Source organism: Frieseomelitta varia, unplaced genomic scaffold (genome assembly GCF_011392965.1).
Source record: "Frieseomelitta varia isolate USP_RPSP 00005682 unplaced genomic scaffold, Fvar_1.2 scaffold_20, whole genome shotgun sequence".
NCBI lineage: Eukaryota > Metazoa > Arthropoda > Insecta > Hymenoptera > Apidae > Frieseomelitta > Frieseomelitta varia.
This window is the reverse complement of record NW_025109750.1, coordinates 67,519-85,222: the sequence shown is the minus strand read 5'-3', so window position 1 is coordinate 85,222 and position 17,704 is coordinate 67,519. Positions and strand designations below refer to the sequence as shown.

The following is a 17,704-nucleotide window of genomic DNA, read 5'->3' as shown; positions in this document are numbered from 1 at the left end:
GAAAAAGAAGGAAAAAGGAAGGGCAGATTCGCGAGGAACACGAGATGTCCTTCTCTCGCTCGTGTTCGACGGACGAACGCACGATCCTTGATAGAAATTGTGCAACGTTCGTGCAACGGTGATTTCTCGACGTGTGTGTGAGACACTCGCGGCGGGATTGACTTCTACTTTGACTTCTAAAAACAGAAAGAGAGAGAGAGAGAGAGAAAAAAAAAAGAAAAAAGAAAGAAATGGAAAAGGGAACGAACTGGTCGAATCTGTCCGTCCGATGCTACTTGATGCGTTTTTGTACTTTCTTCTCGGTCGTCTCGCTTCGATCCTCTCTCTTCTAACGAAGTTTGCTTGTCCTCCGTCGTTTACTCTCACTCGCTTTTTATTTTCTCGTCTTTCTTTGTTTTCTTTTGTTCTTTCTTTTTTTTTTGTTTTTCATCTAGTCCGATCCTCTTCGTTCGTTAGGCCCTAGGTTTCGTGATCTTTCGCGAAAAGCGTTTAAGATCAGAGTTTAAGTCCCGTCGTAGTCGTGTGGCGGTGGTGCGTGATGATGCATGTGAACGTGTGGCGGCAGTTCGACTGTGGGAACACCCAGGCTGCTTCTCTGCAACGAGAGAAAATTACAGGTTGATGTTGGACAACGTCCTCGTTCAAACTTTGGTTCATTTGTCTCGCAGTTGGAGAAGGATTGTCATTGTGTTGATTTGGATCTTCTTTCTTCTTTCTCTGTGTTAATACGCGATTTAAAAAAAACATGCAGCTAGGACACATACATAAACTGATCAGTACGTACTGCTGGATACAGGAAGAGTCTTAATCACAAAATCAAATCAATTCTGAATGTAGTATGATTACACACGTAAATAATATTCAATTATTCTTAAGTTTCTTATTTTGCCATTGTAAATTAGAATAAATATGTACTGTTGGACGTAGAAAGAGTCATCAAATCAAACAGTCTGAGTGTAGTATGATTTGCATAAATAAAGTTCAAAAATTCAATTATTCTTAGGTTTCTTAGTTTTGTAATTGTACGTTAGAAGGGTCGAATGTTCAGAGACAGTAGATATTACAACGCTTGAATGAGACCACAGTGTCAATAAATGATAGTGTTCTCCATATGTAAATACTTTATGCAACTAAATGCAAGCCAGGCAAAACGAATGATAAGTTCACTACTTCTTCATCAATTCTATCCAGTGATGTCGCACTTGACGAGCTCAAAAGGAAAAGAAAGCGACGAGTTATTTTGTTCGGTCGCTCGTTATGGTTCGCAATCAGTTGAAGGGAACTCGGCTACGAGAAATTTACCTGCGATCTCATCCCGTTCAAGGGGGTGGCAGTGGGGTTGTCCGGCGGATAGCCGAGCACGTGGGTCGAGCATTTCTCGCAGGCGCGCCGTCGTCGCGAGGACGCGTGACAGCGCAACGCGCGGCACAGTTCCCGCGCCATTTCCGAGCACAGTGATTCCTGCTGCTGGTTCGCTTGTTGTTGTTGTTGCTGCTGCTGCTGCTGCTGCTGCTGCGTCTGTTGCTGTTGCTGTTGCTGCACGGACTGCGAGATCCCTTGCAGAGAATCCGAGCAGGCTGGCGTCGATATCGGAGCTCTCTGCGTTTCGAATTTCGCGCGAAAGCGGAAAAAGAGAAGAGAGCGGATGAAGAATGCAGGTACCATTTGAGGGAGCACCGTCGATTTCGACACCTCTGCTCGTCGCGATACGCGACAGCAGGCATCGAAAGTTAAAAAAAAAAAAAAAAACGAAGGAAAATCATCCACGACGGATGTACACTTCGATTCAAAAGTCTTTGGACAAGTCTTCCGTTTCTGATGTTGTTGGAGTTGTCAAATTTGTTTCTTGATTTTGCAGATACGCTAAAAGACGAGATTCTTTTTCGTCAAAAATTGATATTGATTTACGCTTCGACAATTGTGAATAGTTTAGTACTGAAATCAGTAGTTCTGTTGTTCTATGTCAGTGTCTCGTATGTTTAACGTTTGCATTGGTGCAGCACTTGCCTTGAGACTTTTGAGCGGCGGTGTATGGTAATGAAACGGTAGCGAATCGGTAATTTAAGCGAACGGGCGGGCCGTTCGTTTTTCGATACTGGTCTATCGAACGCGAGACGAGCGAAAAAAAAAAAAAAGAAGGAGGGGGAGAAAAACGCGGGGGGAAAAGGACGCGCAATTACGAGCGGACGTTGAAAAAAAAAAAAAAAAAAAAAAAAAAGAAAAGAGAACGGAACAAAAGGGGAATCCAATTGAGCGGTGTATAACGAAGTTTTCACATCGGAAGGGGCAAAAAGAAAAAATTCGGCAAAAAATGACGGACCTTGGTTGTCGACTGAGCTTCGCGCGTTCGCAGTCGGCCGGCATGCTTCAGTGAAGGATGAGTTCATGCTGCTCCGCGGAAAAATCCACGACGGGCCCACACAGAATGGAACACAAAATTCAGAAAAATTCATGCAATCCTAAAGCGTCATGCATCGCGCGGAATCGTCGCCTGGAAAAAAGTCTCTCTCTTTTCTCTCTTTTCTCTGTCTATGAATCGTTGTTTCGTTATTTGTTAGAACAACAAGGTGACAGAGCGGCGAAAAATCATCTGGCTTGCGAGGTTGAAAAAAACAATAGTGAAAGTCCGTGGAATGTCGATATTCACCGTGTTCTGGTCGTTTTCTTTCGGAGATCCACAGCTCTTGATCAATGAATTGGGACTGTTCACCAATTTTAACATTTTGCGTGTGTTCTCGATAAAGTTGGGGAAGTTTGAATGCAATTTAAACGTGATAGTTTTAAATTATAGAGATTCGTCGCAATGTTACAGGTACTTTGATCTCTAAATTTTATAAAATTATACAATAACAAAAAGTGAATAATATTAAGAGAATCTTTCCAATTTCTTTTCGTAGTTAGAATGCATGAAAAAAAAAGAATTTATTTTATTTTGATCATTTCAAAAAATAATAATCATCGTGTCAATATGTAGAAAGGCGAGGTTATTATTCGTTCATTTTCTGTAACTCTAGCGTAAAGTAAATACATTCTTGTCAGTATAATTAAAAAAACGGAATTTAAATTTGTATTATAATGTTACTTTGAATATTATTTTATATATTTCTATATATTATCTGTAGATAGTCCAACATTTATATACGGAGACAATTTAATAATGCATAGCGTACCATGTTAATAACACTTGCGATGAAATTGCCTTCAGATGTGTTAATTTTATTAGACATACACAAGTGAGACGTTAAAAATCGTGAATGATCTCGATTCAATGATCAAGATCTGCAACATATTCGCAGTATGATGAGAAACAAAATTATTTACCCGTTCCGCCGGCATGTTCCTTCTGGTATTGTAGCAGAACTCGAAAATCGCGATCAACACGGCGAATGCCAGACCGCACAGCAGTACAACGAACACTCCACCTAAAAGACAGCACAAGAAGCTTACCCTCCAGCAAATGTAAAAATTCATTTGGTCCTAGTCGCGGACAGGACGCTGTTTCCTCGAATTTCTCGCTGGTCGAAGAGGTTCGACGCGATTCGAGTGAAGATGGTAGCGACAGAAAAGTCGAAACAGAGAAACAACGTGTTGGGAAGATTAAATGGTTCGTGTTCCGTTAAAATATATAGGGTGTCTCGAGTGAAAACTGAAAATAATTCTTGCTGAAGCATGTGCTCGCGGAAATCTAATCCTCGTTCAAAAGTTTCAGGACAAAATATTTCAAAACTCGAAAAATTAAATAATATAATATCTTTATAATAATAAATTGTAGCGGCCTAGAGTCCCTCGAGTACGAGTTTCGAACACTCACTCGTACAAGCCGCAAGTGGCTGTGCGCCTAGCGTCGAAGTCAACCGATATTCGATGTTAAGCAAACAGAGTGCGGAACACCGCTAGGATGGGTGACCGTCCAGCCTAGCGAGTAGTTAGAAAAACAAGCGTCTGGGGTAAGGAGTCGCTGCCATCAGCCCCACTGATGAGTCTAGGCAGCGACTCTGAGACGAAACGCTACAACCTTTCCTCACCTTACCCACATCATCACTTCCTACATTATCCTCGCACTATCATCTCCATTTCAAACCCTTCAAAATAATATAATATCTTTATAATAATAAATAATATAATATCTTTATATGATAAAGAATCTGTGGAGCATTCATATGTTATAAAAGTTTATAAAATTGTATTATTTACAGTAAGTGCTGAATGTATCAGAAATAAAAAGTGTCCTAAGATCAAATTTTGTGAACATAATAAAAAGAAATAGAATTGTCTTATACGCAGTAAATATTATAGAAAGCATTACACTATATTCTTTTTTCATACTGTGTGCATTCTCGGGGGCTTTTTGCACTTTTGAATTTTCTACAATAAAATTTTCATAATACGATTAATTATAATTATAATTTTCTATGATAAAAGTCCAGTTACACAAATGTTCTTTCTATCCAATTTAATTAATTAATCAATAAATTAATAATAAATTATTATTAATATATTTAATTATATATATAAAAATTAATTAATTAATTAATAATAAATTATTATTATTATATATAGTATATATATATATAGTTTATACATTTATTATATATTATTATATAACAATTATTATTATAACTAAATTAATTAATAATTAGTTTCTTTAAGAAAATTACCTATATTGTCCACTCCCAAGGAATTCGCCTTGCTCTCCTTGCCCTTCTCAGTCCTCATGCAAGTGTCGCCAGGGCTCTTCCACCATTTATCGTACAGCATCTGAATTTCACCCTTCTCCTGAAGCTCAAGGATCGCTAAGGAAATTTTGTCTCGCCACGGAGAGCCTGCAAGAAATTTACGGCAAAAGCGTTACGATCTCGGAATATCTATTCAATAGACATGTAAAGAAGATGTAATTCACCCATGGGAGTAGCGATCCCGTATCCTTTGCTATCCAGAAGCCCGCCAATTTGCGTCAGATTGCAGTCTCTCTGCACGATGTAATCCAACATGGTCGACTCCATTAAGAAAGCGTAATCACCCTGAAGAACCCTTTGGATTCCTTCCTCGTAAGTAGGCACGAACACGGATGGCTTCTTGTTCTCCATGAACCGCCACATCTTCTTGTATGTCTCGATCATCGAATCCTTTGAATTATCAGAGTTGTTACTTGTACAGCTGCTCACGAAAGCGTTCGAACTTTTCGAGGAATTATCGTTTTACGTGTTATATAAAATATTTGATACAAGTATATATTTCGTATGGAGATCGCGAAAATATTATAAACAATTAACTCTGAATATTCAGGGAGCATTTTTAACACTTTTATGCTTGTGATAATTTTGTTTACTAAATATATGTCCGTAGCAAATGTCAATTTCCACATACATTTTCAGATTTGTCGCTTTGTCTCGATATGTGAACATAGAAGTTTTTAAACACTTTTAGCTCAGTGTCTTGATTAATGTTAAATTTCAGAAAATCGTTACTTCATTTTCTAATTCTAGACGTTAGTTTCTGATTCTTTAGCGGTTAAATGAAAACTGAATGCCAAAGAAGATTACCCTGAAGAATGTCATGGTACTTCCACTATCGAGGGTACCATAAGCGATGTCCGTTTGGCTGGCGAGATCCTCAGCATTTTCAATGGGCGTTATCATCCTCTCCACCGTAAGGAACGCCGCCAGGTTGGCAGTGTACGAGGATATGATGATCAACGTGAAGAACCACCATATACCGCCCACGATTCGCGTGCTCGTTGCCTGATTAAATTTATCAACGTTATCACTCTCCTGGGACTACTATCGATTTTCAATTTATCGCTGAGAGTAATAAAAGTTTATGCACAGGAGGGAGAGTTTCTGTAATCAGGAATAACATAACACCTAATGTCGGACAATAATTATATTTTGTAAAGTGAAAAGGGAAATTCACGGCTGAAAGAACACACAATACACACGATGCTGTTGGAAACTATTTTCAGTCCCACGTCAGATTTTACTGTGTCCAATTTATTAGGTGCCATTTAATATTCCTTTAAAAATGAACGAATATTATAATAATGTTGATCATTCTGTTCTATATGATTTGATTTCTATTGTTAACTTATATGATCATTTTTATTCAGATTAGACTGCGCATTAATGACACGTTCACCGCACAATGAGGTTCATTATCAAAAAAATGGCAAACAGGTTCTATCATTTCTCAAATTTCTTCCATTTAAACAACCACGAAAATAATCGCAGATCGCAAATTGAAACGAATATTTAATGAAGATCAACGGATTATGGAATTTTATGAAATTTATCACAACGTATGAAATGCGTAAAGAAAATTCGTAGAACGTCACTGAGATATCGTTAATATACAATAAAACAATTTCTTTCATTTATCGAAAGGGAACCTAAAGTATCTAACGCTAGGAAATTTCTTCTATCATTTTCTATCAGTGCTTTCATAAATTTTATAACACGCCGCCTTCAACACACGCACACAACCACGTGAACATTCGGACGCCACAACTCCATCGATAAACTCGAATCACCGTGGCTTCGGAGCGTCGAGATTCTATTATCTCTTTGGCGCAATTTCGCTTCTCTAAGTCTGCGAGCGAAGTCTCCGAGAGCCGGTTAATTCACTCTGCTTAATGAAACGAGCCGATCGCCATCGTTCCACGTCGCCGCTAATCGAACAATGCGACGAGACTTCTTCGAGCTTCTCCTCGAACGGACAGCTCGAAGATCGTTTGGGAACTCGAGGATTCTGGTGTGTCTTCCTTTCTGCATCGCGTCTCAGAGATAGAAAATATCGTGCCGTTAGATGGAGTAAGAGGACGAAGTACCTGCTTATTCGAAGGTGCTTCCAAAGTTTTGCATCCTCGTGTCTTTAAAATTGAAAGAGTCGCAGCAGAAAGCAGAGGTCAATGTCAATCGACTAATTATTTCTTCTCCATAAGTATATTTAACCCGGAACGTACTAAGGACCGGGCAACAATTTATATTTATGAAATTTATCGTAAAATAAAATTAATTGTATCTGTTATAAAATAATTAACTATGTTTCTAAATAATATTTAAAATAACCAAAACCTATTAAGGATCGCGCAATGATTTATAGTAGAGTTTATTATTAAAAAAGATCTCTAGAAAATTAAACTTGACAGTGATTGTATAATGCATATAATAAAGATTTCATTGAGCAAAGTGAAATATTTTTTATATTTTTTTTAAAAAGCTTTCGACAGCTTCCCTACATACAGTATGATAACATGTCCAATGAGGTTTAAATAAAAGACTAAGTAAAATAGATTAAATAAAATATTAAGTAAGAAATATAAAAAGAAATATTAACTAAGTAAAATAGATTAAACAAAAGATTAAATAAAATATTAAGATTAATTACAAAATTAGATTAAAAATTAAGTAAAAAGATATCAAGTTTCTTTTGGATAGCATTATAGTATTCCGAATAGTAGAACCATCAGTTGATGAAAATGATACAATCACACCTCATTTAATATTCTTATTTAATCCCATTTATCATAATTTCCGAGAAAAATTCTCACATATTTTATTTCTTGGAATCTATAGAATCACACTATTTTTTTGTTTTGTTTTCAGAACAAAATTCATTTATTCTTGACGGTCTCCTCATCACTCACGATACATAGTTCTCCATAGTTTAAATAACCAGATGGCATAGTATTGTTTCTAAAATCGTAACTACTTCATTCAGTGAGAAATAAATCGATCGAAACGACGAGGCCGCCAGGAGACACGTTTTCTGGTCATTGGTATCGATATTTATCAACAGACGGACGAAACAACATAAAACAAATTCTCCGTTTGATGATATTGTCGCCGTTTGGCCGGCCACCTTCGTACTTTTCCATTTGCATTTAATATGCCGTGTCCGATGCAGGAGACGTTGCCAGAGATATATGGCCAGAGAGGAGTTCGATAATCGGTTTAATTTAAATTGATTTATTTGCACCGAAAATTCGGCAATTATAGCTGTCGATGCTTTCGAAATGAAGTCATCGAATCTCTCGACGGTGCAATTTATATTTCACTTCGGATCGCGTTTACCGAAAATGTTACACGAGCCGAACGAACAGACACGGAGAAATTCTATAGGCACGATAAATTGATACCGTCGATTTTTTTTCACATCGATAAATTATCACTCGTTTTCACGAAACGATGGCGATTTATTTTCGGCATAACTAGAAAAATTATTAAAATCGCGGAGAGAATTATCATGGAATTACAATAACGCTACGAACCGGTGATTATTATAATGAAGAGATTCAGTTTGTCTTTTAAACTGCAAGAAAAATTATTCTTCAATGATTGTTAATAATTTCTGACACTCTCATTGATAATTGATAAAAGGTAATTATGCGAGGAGATAGGTTAGTTCCTTCCTTTTTCAACGCACATGAAAATTAAAATTATTGTACTATGAATACAATAATTTTAATTTTCATATAATATCTTTGTAGTGTAATAATTGCAATTGAATTCTGATTGAGTTTGAAAAATTTTAAATGAGGATGAAATTACAGGCAATACTTTGTCATAATATTATAAATGTAATATAACTTATAATTATTAATATATAATAAATATAATATAATTAAACTTCATGAAATTTTATAGAATCATAGAGTCTAGATGGAAGATATAATAATGGAATTTCCCTTCATATTTTACAGGATAGATTTCGGTAATAATAAAAAACATTTGCCAATAAGTACTCCCTGTTTTTAATGATTTAATGAAGATTGTTATTTTATTCTATATTTCATTTTATATTATATATATTTTACTTCATGTCATATCACACTCTATATTTCACATATTAAATGTTTGTAGCAATATGAAGGTACGTACTATCAAATTACGCGAAATTTAATATTCTCGAACCCGAATTAAGTAGTATGTACGTAACCTCTATAATAAATGATGATGTGCAAGTGCTTTCTGTAGCTTTCGGTTCAGTTTAAATTATTATACATTTGGTGTTACAAATTTGGCAGTTAGAATGGTCGATAACTCGTCGCAATTGCATTACCAAAATTTATTTTTCAATATCGTTACGAAGAAGAAAATTCTGAGAAATTGGTCAATATCTTTCCATTATCATCTTCAATAATATTTTATAATTTTTATTTAATTGCAAATGCGATATCGACCCTTGATAAATAAGACAAATCTGATAAAGATGATCAAAAAGTCTAAATCGTCAACATTAAGCGCCATCTCTGAAGAGTCAATAGACAATAAATAATAAAAGACAATGTCAATCTCGAGGAAAGAGTAAAATAGCATACCTTGGGGTTCAGATCGCTACCCTGCTGCATCAGTGTGCCAATGGTGAACCAAAAACTGTTGGCCAGAGAAAATTGATTCTCAACGATTTCGGAGCCTGCGTGACAGGGATGGGGATTGTTCCACTCGTACGGGCTGATCCTCGCAACCACGAACATCATCACCGAGACGAGGACGTACGCAGCCAAAACGTAGAGCCAGATTTGAATAGCCAGCGGGTTCATAAAGGAGAATAGCCGTGCTGGATGACTGGTCGGTACCTGTAATCGAACGATATCTATCGTTTCGCGTTGAATCCGATCAGTTTTATCGGCATTCGTTGCGCCTTTGAATAGAAACGTTAAAAAAAAAAGAAACTAGAATTGCTTATTTATTCATTTTTATTTTTGTAATTTACAAATATAGCCAAATATATAATAGAAATATCTTCAATATAGTAATATTTAATATTTAGTAATATGTTTTTTTAAAGAACTAGAATTGTTTATTTATTCGTGGACTTGTAATTTGCAGATATATTTTTCGTTACGCCTTTTCCTTTAATATTTTGGTCGTCTAGTATTTCTTTTTTTTTTTCTTTTTTCAATTTTAATCGTATACGGGAATTTTATACATTTCGTAATGTAATATTATTTTGTGGAATCAAATGTTCGCTAGATTTCACACGGCTCTCGCGGAAACTCGATGGAAATTTTAGGCACTGTGACACTGAGATACTAAACACGGAACTGTTCTTATCAGTTCATACGATTCTCTTGTGCTTGGCTAGTTCGTAACTGGCTCGCAGATTTTTACACCAATTCACATTTTTACAAAACACTGATAAAGAAATGGAAACTTCAATGAAAGAAGAAAAGAGTGAAACAGGTAAAAATCTCAGAAAGGAGGAAAGCAACGAATCCGTATTATTTCCTGAATTACAGTTACAACGTATTTTTTAAATTATATTTTCCACAAAAACACAAATTCCTCAGTCTATGTCATAAATTGATTTTTATGCGTTGCAAAAAAATGCAAAATATAAAAAAAGAAAAAAATATACGAAGCAGAGTGTCAGTTGTTATAATTGGACTGCGAATATTCTTGAAAGTATAATTGAAAAAAATTTAGTCTCAGTTGAAAAATTGTTTCACGCGCCAAATGTTATACCTAGTTTTCCGATCTGCGCCTTCAGAAATATAAATGTGATAAAAATTTTACGTGTAAAAATCTACGTAAAAATCCAGTCAAAAAATTCTATAGTTGAATCACAATCTTGAACCGATAAAAAATAAATCTCTGCCCGAGATTTCTGTTTTCCTCAGCTTCGTCCATGTAAGTGCAAATCCTCCCTCTTATCATAATACGCTAATTTATCTGCCACGTTCAGAACGTTCTTGATTATCGATTAATTTTCGATTTGTTGGTGCTATCCTCGATAGCAGACGATAACAAAGATATCATCGATTAACCCCGTGGATTACTATCTCTGATAAAGGAAAAGCTGTACCACGCTGTTATTGAACGGGGAATCCACGTCGGTATCGATTTTCATTTCAATTGTACCCGCGTTAGCCCGGCAGGCCTAACGTTCATAACGTTCTGGCTGTAAATTCCGCCGAACAGGCAGAGTTCATTATCGACCGAATGTGCAAACGTGTCGCGTTTGCTGGGCCGAAATTGAAGCGCGTTTGTCGCTTGGCGTTTAATCTCGAGCACATTACCGACCGTTCTAGAAACAGACGACAAAGCTCAGCACGAAATGCCAACGAAACCAGGATTTCCACGGATCCTAGAATTTCATTATGAGTCTTTGAATTCGATAGCCGGCCGCGGCTTTTAATTAAAAATGACGATGGCCGCGTGGACGGTTGGAACAGGTGCGAAAAGAATCGTGGCGAAGGGAAATCCCGCGACTGTTGGATAAATTTGTAATAATGATAATGTTTATCACGATTACAGGACAAATATATCGTGAGGAATGTATGATTTTATTTCACTATTTTACTGAACCTTGAAAATATTGAAAATCTTTTTTTCATCATAGTTTTCATGAATTTTCAACGTCGAAATCTTAAAACTGTACTGATTTCTTTTTTTTTGATTATGATTGAGCCTCGAACATTAAAATTTCGACAAGTTTATTAATAGTTAACAAAGCTTGTAATTAAATTCTATTCAAAGCTTTGAAAAGTTAAAAATTCTGAGTTTTAATTCAATGCCCATTATTTATATGTATGATCTCCTTTTAACTCGTGAAAATGTTATGAATTTATATTATCTTTCGTGAAATTGAAAAATAATTAAGTTTCTGCGCAATGTAATTCATAAATTTGTGATGATAATAATGCCAATTTATATTATATGACCATTACTTTATACATTTTCAGAGACTCATATAAATTGTTGATATAAAAATCATGCTATAAATTACTATACTCTATTAATTTAACGTACGACTGAAATACTTGTGAACTAAATTAATTTAATATATTAATTTCATGTATGATTAAAAATTCATGTATTATTATTAAATCACACGAATCATTAATATATATACATAAACTTTAATAAAACTTGTAATTAAATTCTATTCAAGCTCTTCAATTTGTCTATAAAAGCCCTTAAAACGTTGAAAATTTCGAGTGGCACCAACACAATGACCAGAGAGTACTCTGTATTCTTAAATCAAATTCGTCACGGAGATAATTGTTCAATTTATGTTTTAACAAGCGAAAAAAGAAGCGAAAAATTCGTTTTCGAATTTAAATTTGCATCTCGCCGGAGAACAATTCTACAACTACACGGGTTGGGAGAGAGAAATCGCAATTTCTATCCACTTCAAGTCCACTTCCAATCCCTCGTTCCTTCTTTCGATTTCCTTCGTCGGCGAAGGAATCGAAGGAGATGCTCGAGATTCGATCCTTCAGCAACTGTTCGATTTTAAATCAGTTAATCTCGCTGGTGAGATTGTAAGAAACTGTAACGAGCACTCTGCCAGTTGACTCTGTACTCTTCCCTCTCATCGAGCTGCGATGAGAAAGCAGGTAAAGATCGTCCGGTCCCAAAGAATGAATCTTACTACTCTTCCCCTGCTCTTATTAGTCTTCGTTTTCCTTGTATTGGCAGTTTTCCTTTTATTGATCGAATTTTCGAATCGAGTACAGATTTTTATCTGTTTTCGGTTCTCCCATTTATTTTTCTCTGAATCCAAATTGAAATTGAAGAGAAATTATTTTGTTCAAAAATATTCTTCGTGGTCCTAGGATTAGTATCTAAGCATGTTGTATATGATATAGTATAATAATATCATTTAATATTAAATATTAAAAATATTAAAAATATATTATTTAATATTTAATATTAAAAATATTAAAAATATATTATTTAATATTTAATATTAAAAATAATAAAAATATTAAAAATATATTATTTAATATTTAATATTAAAAATATATTATTTAATATTTAATATTAAAAATATTATAAATTTATATAAATTAGAAATATTATATATATAAAATTTATATATGTTCAAAATATTATAAATTTATATAAATATAATATATACAATTATTATTAATATAATAATATAATATATAATATATATATAACATATATTATATATATATTATATAATATATACAATTATTATTAATATAATAATATAACAATAATATAACATCGTATATAATATAATAATAATAATATAATATCGTGTGACACAACAGTATTACAAATATTTAGCACAAAATTAAAAATAACAAATCGAAGAAAAGCAGGATTTTAATAAAACAACATTTTTATCTTCCAGTTAATTCAGATACAAGTTCCAAGGTATCATCGAATTAATGATAAATGTCGAACCGATAACGAACTCATTCGTTCTACTTTTCCATTTTCTTCTCTTCGTTAAATCGTCCAGCCTCCGAAGAAGATCGCTGAAGGAGCTGCGGAACGCGTTGTCCGCGGCAACAACAGATTGTAGTATCGCGGTTGAGCGCTTTGACGCTGAAATCGCCCACCGTCGAACGATCAATTACGATATCGAATAATTAAAGGACACCGCGACTGGCCGGGCCGGCGACGCTGATTGCAATTAAGCGGTCGCATTACACTAATTTCAGAGGCTTCCTTCGCTCGGCGCTGATTGCGCCTCGATACTATCAAGATTCTACTCTTCTCTCTCTTTGTTTCTCGATTGGAAACGAGAGGAACCGATTCGATTGATGAAAAGTTTAAACGAGTCACCGTCGCGCTCTACGAGAAAACCCTTAGACGCAGTTGTTCTCAATCATATCAAAATAATCGTGAAAACATTTGGAAATTCTCTCGCTCGAGGTAATTGAGAACAAGTGGTGGACAAAGACGTTCATAATCGAGGCTCGCCAGCTTTCTCCGATATTTCGTCCTTTCGCCATCACTCCGAACTCCAACGGAAGTTTCGAGTTTCGAGAACTCGAGAGATTCTCGAACGTCAAACGACAGAATCTGCGGCAGAACCAATGAAGAACGAAGAGTCGTTTGCAGCGCGAATGAAGAATGTTTGAATTGTGTAATTAATCGAATATTTGGTACGAGACACATCGTGAATGGTTTTTGTCTCAAAGAATAAGCGGACGAGCGATCGATCGTAATTTTGGAATAATAGTGTAAAAATATTCAAATCTAAAGAAACTATCAAAGAGACTGTCTAATTACATCGGCATCAACTCTGAAAAGCTATTCAGTGAAAATTTGATTTACCATTCCAAAGAATTCAATACAAAAAGACGTAAGAATGCAGAATTACCAGATATTGATTGCAAGAAGATAAAATTTACCATTAGATTCACCAATAGATCAAGAAAGTTTGAAATTTAACGTAATTAAAAGTTTAATAGACTCTAAAGTAAAAATTAAATATTTATGTAATTTTCGTACTTTTCAGTTCCTTTGAAATTACCTTCTATAATAAATGACATAGTTTAATAGAACAGACGTTCACTCTACTCTGATGTGGCATTGTAGACAAAAGTTCTGTACATTCTGCAGTACGAAGTAACTATGCACAACTATGCACCCTAATTGTTGCACGATGCAAGAAAATTTGCGCAAATGAGAACTGCTATTCCGGTGACCAACAGAATACGCGAGGAAAGAATAGCATTTTGTGTATTTACTTCGGAGGGTAACTCGGAGGTAGGGAATTTTCTGGCAATTAACGCGGCCACGATATTAATTAACAAGAACAACAGTAACAACAGAACCATGCTCATAACGATTTTATTCGTAATTTAAAAACCAGTGGTGTAGCACTGTGTTATTTGCGAGAAACGAGACCATCCCCTCCAAAAGAAAAGAAAAAAAAAAAAAGGAGAACAAGTGTAAGAAAAGAAAAGAAATTTGCACTTTGTTTTGAGACGAGAGAACGTGCCCTCGAAATCTAAACAAGCTTCGCTAAAACAGCAATAATATAATAAAATAATATAATTAAATAGAAATATAATATAATAAAATAATATAATAAAATAATATAATATAATAAAATAATATAATAAAATAATATAATATAATAAAATAATATAATAAAATAAAAATATAATATAATAAAGTAAAAATTATATTAAACTCACGTTGAAGTAGAACAAAATACTTCAAAAGGAACAAAAACCCTGAAAACTGCAAAATTATTGATTACTGTAATAGAGAAAGTGTTTTTGGAAGTATTGACAGACTATCGGAAGTCGAAAGAGGTCATTATAAGTTGAGCCTTCATCGTGTTCACATCGATTAAATTTTTAAAGTGAATTTTTAAATAATATTTCTGATTATTCTGATTGTTTGAAACATTATCTAATATTTCTAATAATTTACTTGAAACAATTAAACAATAAATTCTCATCCGTAATATTTTGTACATTTCTAAGCGTTACTTAAACATTTTAACTAATAATTTATAACAATCTTGAACAATGTACTTAAGAGAAATGATTTTGAATTATCGAACGAAATGATTAATTTTATTGTTTAATGTTACCAACTGAACTGCAGGGACAATTGTTTGATAAGTAAACTATTAGTCGTTTTACGTGGACAAAAATTTCTTGAAAAGAAGTTTACGAATTATACAAAAATCCTTGCACACCTGGTCACATTATAATTTAAAAAACTATTAATTTGAGCAACGAGACAGTTCATTCTCTAGAATAAAGAGGGTATGATGCTTTGTCTGTTTGAAACTCGAACGAATCGACATAAATTGCACATTGTTTGCTTCCTCGTGATTTCTGTGACGAAGTAAAAAGAGAGAAAGAGAGAGAGAGAGAGAGAGAAAGAATGTAACGAAAGAAACAATGGGAAAAGAAAAGAGGTGAAATGTCGCGGAGTTGGAAGTGGAACTGGCACGATCGTCCTGTAAATTTGGCCGAATTGAGAAACGGCCGATTGAGTTTTCCATCGATAGCCGGCAAATAAAGGGCGGAACGTGGAACGTGAAACGAGGCTGAAACTGAACGAGGCACGATCGTCTAGAAAATTTTATTTAAGAGCCCGCGACGCTCGTTTGTCCCCTTTGGTTCAGCCTGTCCTCATTATTGCTGTCGTTATTGTTCTTCCACCAGACGCACATCGAGCTTGTTCACTCAACTACTAACGTGAATCTCCGACGTGCTCAAACTTTCGGTCGAATGTTGAATCTATTTTTTTATTATTTTGTTTATCGCAAAGGAAACAGTAATTTTTCTTATTAAGGAAAGTGTAGGTTGTTCGCGAAAGTACTGGAACATTTTATTTACCTCTTGTGAACGTATTGTTCGTGTTCGATATTTCATTGATGCCGTAATGAGACTACTATGATTATATTGGTCTAGCTTGAAATAAAATTATAAGATATTTAATATAAATATATACTTCGTATTTTAATAGTATCTTATACTACTAAAATAATATATTATTATTTTGTAATGTATGCTGTGCGTGAAACATTTTGAAATTTCATTAACATTATAATGAAACACGACTGGTATGGTTATATTGTTCAAGTTCGAAACAATATAGGAATAGAAATACAGAAATATAGATATTGCAAGGTATTTAATAGGAATAGAGCAAAAATTTGTTTCATTTATTAAACATTATAAATAGTATGTTATATAGTTTTGCATTTTCAAATCTCTGTTATATAGAGACTATACGTCTCTATCATATAGACATTTAGTCTCATATATAAAATATATATATATCATATATGTTCACCGTATATATTTACAAAAGTCTATTAACTATCAGAAAAACCGTATTAATGTGGGAAAGCTGAATCGTTCATGCTTCAAGCTATCAAAAATTGTAAAAAAAGAATCTATGAATCACTCAATAATGTCTTTGCAACATTACGCAGTCAGTTCTTTTTAAGTGAAATTTGCCTCGAAAAATTCGCCATTGAAACAAACGATTCAGTTTGCCTATGGAGGATTGAGCTACGGATCGAATCGATCGCGCCGCTGGATCCCAATCTAAAAAAGAATACGACACTTCGTTTTGCTCGCCAATACGTGGATCCTGGATCACACAAGAGAAATATCGTCGCAACCGATCGGCTTAACAGAAAAAAAAAGAAAAAAAAAGAAAAATGCCAGAGAATCGTTTGCCCGTATGGAAATCGAATTTCTCGGTCGGTCGGATCTCCGACTAATCGAATGATTCGTGCGCCATCACCTGCGAGTCGCTCTAATTAGCACATGGCGACACGTGGCGTTCGCTCGCCACGCCAATTTCTCACACGCCGCGAAATAGTAATCGCCGAATGAACACGTGAATATTTATTCGCTTGGGAGTTCGACACGATCCTGCCGAAGCGATTCTTTCCAGTTGTATGAATTACAAGTATGATTATACAGGACGTTTCATTCTCGTTCGACCAATTCGCAATTAACTGTACATTAATGATTAATTAATTGTAAAAAAAAAAAACAGCGTGGAAATTGGGGAACAAAGTCGTTGAAAGCAGCAGCTCTCATAAAAAGGAAACGAATATTTCAAGGGCGAGAGAATCTAACGCAATAACGAGAAAAAGATAAAAAAGTACAATAAATAGGTGCACAGATTGTGTAGACATAACTTTCTGTTGTCGTACTGCGGTTAGTAAAGTAATAAAAGGTTCGTGCGAATCTACCTGTTATTTGTTCCCGTACCTAAGTTATGGCCGCCGCTGCGTTTTAGTATTTTCCTTCGCAATAACGATTATTTCTTTGCGACTATTCGTTCTTCAATCGAGAAATATACAGTCGAATCGCAATAACGCGAATCTCAAGGAAAGAGAGAAAAAAAAAAATCTGGATTCCTTTTTTTTTTTTTTTTTAATGGGGGTTTAGCGTCGCATCGACTACGGGGTCTTTAGCGACGTGTCAAAATTGATTCTTTATAACTGGTCT

General features: G+C 34.8%; 1 protein-coding gene across 6 annotated transcripts in view; it reads right to left on the bottom strand.

The window, feature by feature from the left end:
• Window positions 1-429: 429 nt before the first annotated feature.
• LOC122526860 (glutamate receptor ionotropic, kainate 2-like) overlaps window positions 430-17,704 on the bottom strand; it is an 80,859-nt gene continuing 63,584 nt past the window's right edge. For 4 of the 6 annotated variants that reach the window (XM_043650457.1, XM_043650459.1, XM_043650461.1 and 1 more), the window contains 7 exons: window positions 9,317-9,574; window positions 5,544-5,741; window positions 4,901-5,126; window positions 4,659-4,823; window positions 3,322-3,422; window positions 1,303-1,599; window positions 430-595 (listed from right to left, as the gene is read on the bottom strand). In XM_043650457.1, the coding sequence (XP_043506392.1) occupies window positions 503-595; window positions 1,303-1,599; window positions 3,322-3,422; window positions 4,659-4,823; window positions 4,901-5,126; window positions 5,544-5,741; window positions 9,317-9,574 (1,338 nt within the window). In that variant the 3' untranslated portion in view covers window positions 430-502. Of the gene's footprint in view, window positions 596-1,302; window positions 1,600-2,320; window positions 2,389-3,321; window positions 3,423-4,658; window positions 4,824-4,900; window positions 5,127-5,543; window positions 5,742-9,316; window positions 9,592-17,704 lie in introns of those variants that run through there. The other 2 variants (XM_043650463.1, XM_043650462.1) reach the window with 2 other exon arrangements.